Source organism: Poecilia formosa, unplaced genomic scaffold, assembly GCF_000485575.1.
Source record: "Poecilia formosa unplaced genomic scaffold, Poecilia_formosa-5.1.2 Scaffold361, whole genome shotgun sequence".
NCBI classification, from domain to species: domain Eukaryota; kingdom Metazoa; phylum Chordata; class Actinopteri; order Cyprinodontiformes; family Poeciliidae; genus Poecilia; species Poecilia formosa.
In genome coordinates this window covers 156,825-164,587 of record NW_006800300.1, presented here as the reverse complement: position 1 = coordinate 164,587, position 7,763 = coordinate 156,825, and the positions used below count along the sequence as shown (strand labels likewise).

Sequence of the window (7,763 nt, the reverse complement as noted above, 5' to 3'; positions counted from 1 at the left end):
GGGAGGCTCCATTAACAGACACAGAAATGGACATGTTAAAATCCAAGATTGGACAGATTCTGTGGGTAGCAAGACAGAGCAGACCTGACATCATGTGTGACATATCTATCTTGGCGTCAAACACAAAACATGGTACAATTCAAACATTACACTCTGCAAACAAACTGATCAGAAAACTTAAATCTGAGGAAGTTACCCTTAGATTCCAGTGCTTAGGAGACAGCAAATACCACAAGCTAGTGGTGTTCAGCGATTCCTCAATGGGAAACCTCTCAGATGGAGGGACACAAGGAGGACATTTTGTCATGCTGATGGGAGAAGATGGAAAATTTTCACCCATATGCTGGCAATCCAGACGGATTAGGAGAGTGGTACGTAGCACGTTAGCTGGAGAGACTTTAGCACTAGCAGATGGGATTGATAGTGCTATCTTTCTTACTACACTCTATTCAGAACTCATGGTTGGTGATGGCACGCGCAACATCCTACCCATTACCTGTGTAACGGACAACCATTCCCTCCTTGATGCTGTCAAATCCACAAAATGTGTAACTGAAAAGAAACTTCGGCTTGAGATCAGCAGCATCAAAGAACTTATGGGTTCTGGGACAATTCAGGAAATCATATGGACACCTACCAAAGACCAACTTGCTAACTGCTTAACAAAAGTGGGGGCGTCTGCCCTTGGACTGCTGAGAGCCCTAAGTGAAGGGAAATGGCAATTTAAAGATTAAAACAAACAAAAAACACTAATGTTACTTACATAAGTTAAGTTCAAGTAAATGGAGCTAAAATAAGTAAAGTTAAAATGCCACTACCAAATATTTTAGTCTGTTATGTGTTCTTTAAAGAAAGAGGGGAGATTGTTAAGTTATAAGCAGCATACTGCGCATGTGTGAGATGTAAGGAGTGGGAGGCCGGGCTAGATCTGTGGTTTTTTTATTCTGTTGTGTGTGGAGCGCGGGAGCGCATGTTAACGGTTAATGGCGACCATTAAAGTGTGGATGCTAACGTGAGCAGTGTGGATGCTAACGTCAGCAGTGTGATTATTGAGTCAACACGGAGAGCTAAAGGCTAGCTCCGGCCCTGGAGGAGGAAACATGGAGACCCGACCGTCTCGATCTCTAAGGTCTTTAAAGCTTCAACAGGCTTTTCTGCTCCTGGTGTCTCTGCATGATGATCTAGTCTGTTGTTCTGTGAACCAGCACTAACTGGGACCATAAACAGTGATTATCATCATTATGTGAACATGTGTCTCCGTGGATAGCATAACTTTAACTATCGCCGTATCTCAGATCAAAATAACTTTGGATCTTAGTTTTCCTCCAGAAACTCGCCTGTAGAGACAGATGAGACGAAGATGATGATGAAGATCAGGGCCGAAAACAGTGAAGTAGCTGATAGAGAATCCATTTCCGTGTTTCTATCCGCCGCCACAGTTTCACGTATTTCTCTTACCGCGACAACAAAACACCAGAAGATTCACTTTAAACATTAAACCTTATTTTAAACATTAAACCTTATTTTAAACATTAAACCTTATTTTAAACATTAAACCTTATTTTAAACATTAAACCTTATTATATTTTCACTTTATCGGGCCTCTAATCAATAAAACACCAAACATCCAGAAACATCGATGATCCACGAGCTGCGACAGAAACAAGGAAGAAGGAGGAGCTGAAGGACGATGAGGAGAACTGTTCATCTGACTGAACTGAGTCTCTTGGATCAGTGATCCGTTCACCGGATCTCAGTTCATTCCTTCAGAACAGCGCCTCCTTCAGTACAGTTCTGGTCTGTTCATGCTGTGACATGTTGCTGCTCCACAGCGTCGCTCTGCGTTTTATTCAAGCTACCAGCACACACACACACACACACACACATCACACACACACCGGTCTCCAGTATCTTAACAGACTTTGGTACAGAAAATAACGAGACTCGGAGGAAAGATGGGTTAGGGTTTAGATTAAGGGCCCCATAAACCATGTGCCCTTCGGAGTGTTAATTTGTAAGCAGCATACTGCACATGTGTGAGATGTAAGGAGTGGGAGGCGGGGCTAGATCTGTGGTTTTTTTATTCTGTTGTGTGTGGAGCGCGGGAGCGCATGTTGTTAACGGTTAATGGCGACCATTAAAGTGTGGATGCTAACGTCAGCAGTGTGATTATTGAGTCAACATTGGTAGCAGAGGATGGCCGCTGCTGGAAATTACAAAGTTCCCCCACCGTTCGACGAGAAGACGTCTTACGAAAGTTGGAAAAATGAAATTGAAATCTGGAGACTTGTTACCGACTTGGACAAAAAGAAGCAGGCCCTAGCGGTTACCCTGTCGCTATCAGGAAGAGCGAGAGAAAGCGCGCTGGAAATCGCTGCGGAACATCTCAACGACGATACAGGAATGAGCGTTCTTTTAAACAAGTTGGATTCAGTGTTTTTAAAAGAAGAAAAGGATCGACAGTACGAAGCTTACACGGAGTTTGATCGGATCGACAGACGTGGCGACACGTCCATGATGGATTACATTATCGAATTTGAACGACGGTACAACAAGTTACGTAAGTTCAAAATGGAACTACCGGATGCAGTGTTAGCATTCAAGCTATTAGACACCGCGGGGCTAAACGTTAAAGACAAACAGCTAGCTCTTACCGCCTGTTCCACTGTATCTTTTGACAACATGAAATCGGCTTTGAAAAGAATCTTCGGTGATAATGTCTATCCTCCACAAGAGGGCGACTCAGCCTTTTTCACCAAATACACAGGCAAGCGTGAACGGAGTTCAAACTCAGAGCAAAGCCCAANCTAGAGGCAGTAGCACACAATAACGGAAAAATAAACATAAACCTGCTAAACGTCTCCATTAGATGGAAAAACAAACTGGATTAGAAGTCGACATCAAAGCAAATAAACACGTGATCACTGGTTGATTAAAAACATGTTTGGAAGAGTTTTTTCATAAAGATGAAAACGGTTTAATGTGTAATTTGTTTTATGACTGTTTGACTGCCCTGACCCAGGTTCCTGTCGACTCGGGTCCAAGCGACTGCGCCGACCCGGTTTGCGTTCCCATGCCGATGTACGCGTTCTGCAAACAGATCAGCGGCGCTGAGTTTGAGCAGCAGAAAGCGGAGTCGTCCCAGAAGGCCATGGAGGAGCTGCTGGAGATCCTGCTGACGGACCAGAACCTCACCGAGAAGGACCGGCGCAAGAAGCTAAAGCAGGTCAGCTGACGGAACCAGAACCAAGAACAAGTCTGGCTAGAACCCAAAATGATTCTGTTTTCCAGAGTTTACCTCTAGGTTCAACTTCAGCCTCCACAGCAGCTTGTGGACTGAATGTTGAGAAAATTAAATATTAGAAACTTATAATCAGCCAGTTAACTCAGGCTGGGGCTGGCTGGGGTTGCTAGGTAACAGGCTGGGCCTGGCCGGGGTTGCTAGGTAACAGGCTGGGCATGGCTGTAGTTGCTAGGTAACGGCGCAGTGCTCGTTACTTGTGAAACAAAATGCCAGTAGAGCTGGAACTTTTTCATTAATATTAAGAAATCATTGACTTGAAATAAGCTCCTATATCTTGTTGAAAAGTTACTTGTAAATTAAGTTTGTTTTTTACTAAGATACTTTTATTAGAAACTGGACAAAAATGCTGCTAAGATTTTGTTTCTGCGGTGATTAAAGGGCTTTTTGCCGATGGCTGAAATATGAATTTAGCTGTTTTTTAACAATGTATTCAAGTTTATCCATACGTGGTTTTTAATTTAATTTCTTATTTAATGGAAACGCTGCAATTACCAATTTTTTTTGTTTGTTTGTTTCCAACATTAGTGAAATATCGCCTATCATTTGTCGCGGAAACGCAGCTGTTACCGTCTGTGGTTCAGTTTCAGAAGCAGTATCCTGACATCTACAGCCGCCGCTTCCCTTCCTGCGGTGAACAGAGCAAAACCGACAACAAGCCAAAGATCAAACCGCCGCTGCTCAGCATCAAGAAGACCTTCAGCATCAGGAACTGACGCTCCGCCATGACTCTCGCATCATGGTCAAAACTGTTACATTACTGGTGGAAACTCCACTGATGTCCGTTTGTTTAGTTCATTCTGTAGATGCAGAGCGTCTCTCATACAGGCAGCTGAGTAGATTTAGAGTTCACTCTTTGTTTTCTTTTCAAATACTCTGCAAACAGCAAATTTAGGAGAAATGTCAAACATTAGAGCGTAAATTTTAACTTGTATAAATAATTACATTGAGAGGAGCTCCATTTGTCTAAAGTTTTAAATCTTTTAGGATATTTTTTGCTTTTATTTTAAATGTTTATNAAATAAGTGAGACTCGGAGGAAAGAAGATGGAAAATGATAGGTATTTTTCTCAAACCTTCATAAAAGAACCACAGACAACATATATGAATTATGACCAAGCTTTTGCAAAAGGAGAAGACTCGGCAAACTGCTCCTCTGAGGCGTTCACAGATTGTTCTGCCTTCTCTCTGCCAGAGCCTTTTATTTGGGAAAACAATAGTCAGAAAAAACAAAACACCTGGCCAGCTCTAACACAGGTCATCAGGCTCTTTCCCTTGAGAGCGAAATCTGGAGGGAACCATCAGTTCTCAGATTCAACACAGAAATCAAAGTTTTCGCACAGTACATCATTACTGATTATTAGACTGAATATGAATAAAACAAAAAATCTCTAAAAGAAAATATATGAATTCTAAAAGTTTATGGTTTTCAGGGGTTTTTCTCAATTTCCTATTTATTTCTCACTTGTATCATTTCAGTACAATAATCATATTTAACATCCAGACATTTAGTCACATACCATATTCTTGTTTATCTGACGGGCTCAAAATGCATTTCACCCAGTTAAAATATACATTTTGCATCTTGAGAAGCGGTTTTTACTTTGCATTAAAGGGTAGTTTGTCTTAATGGGTGCTAGTGAACAAGAACACAACCAGGAGAGTAAATCACAATAATAAGGTTTATTAAATAAAGAGTGGAGGGCTAGTTCTGGATACAGGGTTGGGACTTCCGGGTCGGCAACTGTAAAATCGATGATTGATGTAATTACAGTCGATAACTGAATGATCTAGCAGAGATAGTCGGAGAATCTTACTTGGGAAAGAAGTATCAAGTGAGCTGGGTTTGGATGTTGCCTGGTCTTGTTGGAGGTCGGAGATCCAGAGCTCGCTAATCCGGCGAGCGATGCACGTGGGAGGGCGGACAGGTAAGAAAGGCTGTAGCGGACGGCTGGCAAACTGAGAACTGGGATTCATCCAGGGACAAAGTTCTGGCTTCCAGCAGGTAAGACCTGAGGCGGAAAGGTTCCTCGGGAGGCTGATCGGATCGGAGATCGTTCTGAGGTTCGGCGACCTACAGGTACGACCTGACGAGAGGAAAAACACGACGAAGATTACTTTAGAGCTAACTCAGAGGGCCTAGCTCAGAGATTGTTTACCATTCAAGGTTAACACTCAGGCACCGGAGTGTTTGCCAGCCGCCGCCTAAATACTCCATTTCAGCCCTCTTCTGATTAGCCACAGGTGCAGCAACGGGGTCCGCCACCGCACCTTCCAGGGGCTCAGCCCGTGAAGGACCTCTGGTGGATGGTTGAGGAAGCGGCAGGCAACAGGGAAAAAAAAACCCAAACCCAAAACTAAAAGAAACAAAGAACTCTGATCCCAACAGTTTAATGTATTTTCTAGACATGTATCATTTTATAGCCAAATCAAGTAACTATTTTACCTTCAGTTCCTATAAAATATTACTTAAAATAAATCTGACTGTAATTTAACTCCTTGAAATTGGGCCTCTGTCTCTTTAAAACCTCCTGCTCTTTCTGAAACTCCGCCTTCAGGAAGTCATCACAACATGGCTCCTCTATTAACTAACAGTTTTACCAGCGTTGCTCTGAGAATTAGCTCCTATAATGAGCTCAGCAGTTCCTCCAGGTGCTTGCTAATTGCTGCTGGCTAGTCTGAAGGAGCTGAGGGGGAGTGAGGCAGAAACTTGGAAACTGCAGCTCTGAGCAGGTGAAGGTAGATCCCTTCAGGCGTTTTGCACAGGCAACATCCGATCACACACACCGGTCTCCAGTATCTTAACAGACTTTGGTACAGAAAATAATGAGACTCGGAGGGTATGCATTAGGCCTACATACTTGTCTGAGGAATTAGTGCGAATGTCCTGATTCTCCTGATTCGTGCAGTTGGTAACTCAACTCACTGATCTGTTCTGTGGCCTGTTGGAACTGCATGAACAGATCAGCACCGTCGGAAACGAACACACCCACAAATTACAACAAATTTTATTTGTAGTCTTATAACCATTAAACAATCTCCCCTTCCGTTCAACCTTATAAGTGGAGACACATTGTTGATGTTACTATTATAAAATAACTTACAACTAAGCATTGGCAAAGATCAAAGTAATTTTCACTGGTGGTGGAACGTTGTTAGCAGCTGCTGAAAATAACTAAAAAAGTTACTTTTAATGTAACCTAACTACTTTACTTTTTCAAGGAGTAATCAGTAATCCGCTTAAAATTACTTTTTCATAGTCCTGAGAAGATAACTCGGTGGCAACATCAATGTCCAGACAATCAACAGCAATGCCTTTCTGGTAATCAGATAACCTAAAGTTCACACATGAAGGATACTCACCATGCACGGTGGATTCTACCTCAGGTACACCATCCCTGTACTTGTCCAGGGATCCTATATTAGGGCTGTACCTCAACCACACAGAAGGAGGCAGAGGTCTAGAGAGCATAAGAGCCACAATCCAAAGTGAAATATTCAAACTCCAAAAACACAACAGGAAGAAGGCCTTGAGGGATGAAGTCCTCTGTGAATGTCTCAGATATACTGGAAGAGAAGAAGCTGAAGGAACCATCCTGGGAGGAAAAAGGGATGGGATGAACCACCGACATCACTTACTCAGATGTAAGGAGCTGAAATATGATCAAATCCTTCATAGGGTGAGAGAGGGCAGGACTGACAGCACAGAAACGCTGATCATGGCCGTGTAGGAGCAGGTCCTGAACCCCAGAGCAGTAGAACCAGATCTACCAGACCAGGTCCAGGCTGTGGAAAGAGGCCCCAGAAACAATCCTGCCTCTTACAGCAGGTGCAAGACACTAGCAGGAAGTAACACATGGATCACCATAAACAAGTGGCTGGTACAATGCATCATCTCTGTACAATCTGAACTGGAGGCTCCACATCAACGTGGGAATCGACTCCCAAGGTGGTGGAGAATGACCGACGTAAGATCATGTGGGACTTAGATGATATAAAACTGACCCATTGGATGAGCAGCAGAGAACAGCTGTTGTGGAAAAAGCAGCACGAGAACCTGGAGAGACACCCAGGGAAGATCCACCTGGCAGGTGGAGACAACAGCAGCAACTTGGGTCATCAGAGCTCTGGGGTCAGTAACAGAAACCTGGAGAAACATCCAACATCTCAGTCCAGAGTCATTAAGTCCTGGGAACAGCTAAGATACTGAGAAGAACCTGAAGCTCCCAGGCCTCTGGTAGAGGACCCGAGCTGGAGATGAACGTGTTAATATTACGTAATGGAGGCTAACAGACCCACCGATTTAACCTAAGAGCTTCTCTCCTGTGGAGGTTACCTGGTTCACAGCAGCAGGTGGCAACAAAAGATGAAGAGTTTTTATTTTGTTACCTTGTTAATCCATGTGTGCACATTTATGTGCATGAGATCAAAATTCAATATGCTCAAATTATGTCAGTTGCTTG

General features: G+C 43.2%; 1 protein-coding gene across 3 annotated transcripts in view; it reads left to right on the top strand.

The window, feature by feature from the left end:
- Positions 1-4,258, top strand: part of depdc1a (DEP domain containing 1a) — a 14,044-nt gene extending 9,786 nt beyond the window's left edge. For 2 of the 3 annotated variants that reach the window (XM_007574776.2, XM_007574777.2), the window contains 2 exons: positions 3,023-3,226; positions 3,886-4,258. In XM_007574776.2, coding sequence (XP_007574838.1) covers positions 3,023-3,226; positions 3,886-4,017 — 336 coding nt within the window. In that variant the 3' untranslated portion in view covers positions 4,018-4,258. The remainder of the gene's footprint in view (positions 1-3,022; positions 3,227-3,885) is intronic. The other variant, XM_016662178.1, reaches the window with a different exon arrangement.
- Positions 4,259-7,763: the final 3,505 nt, after the last annotated feature.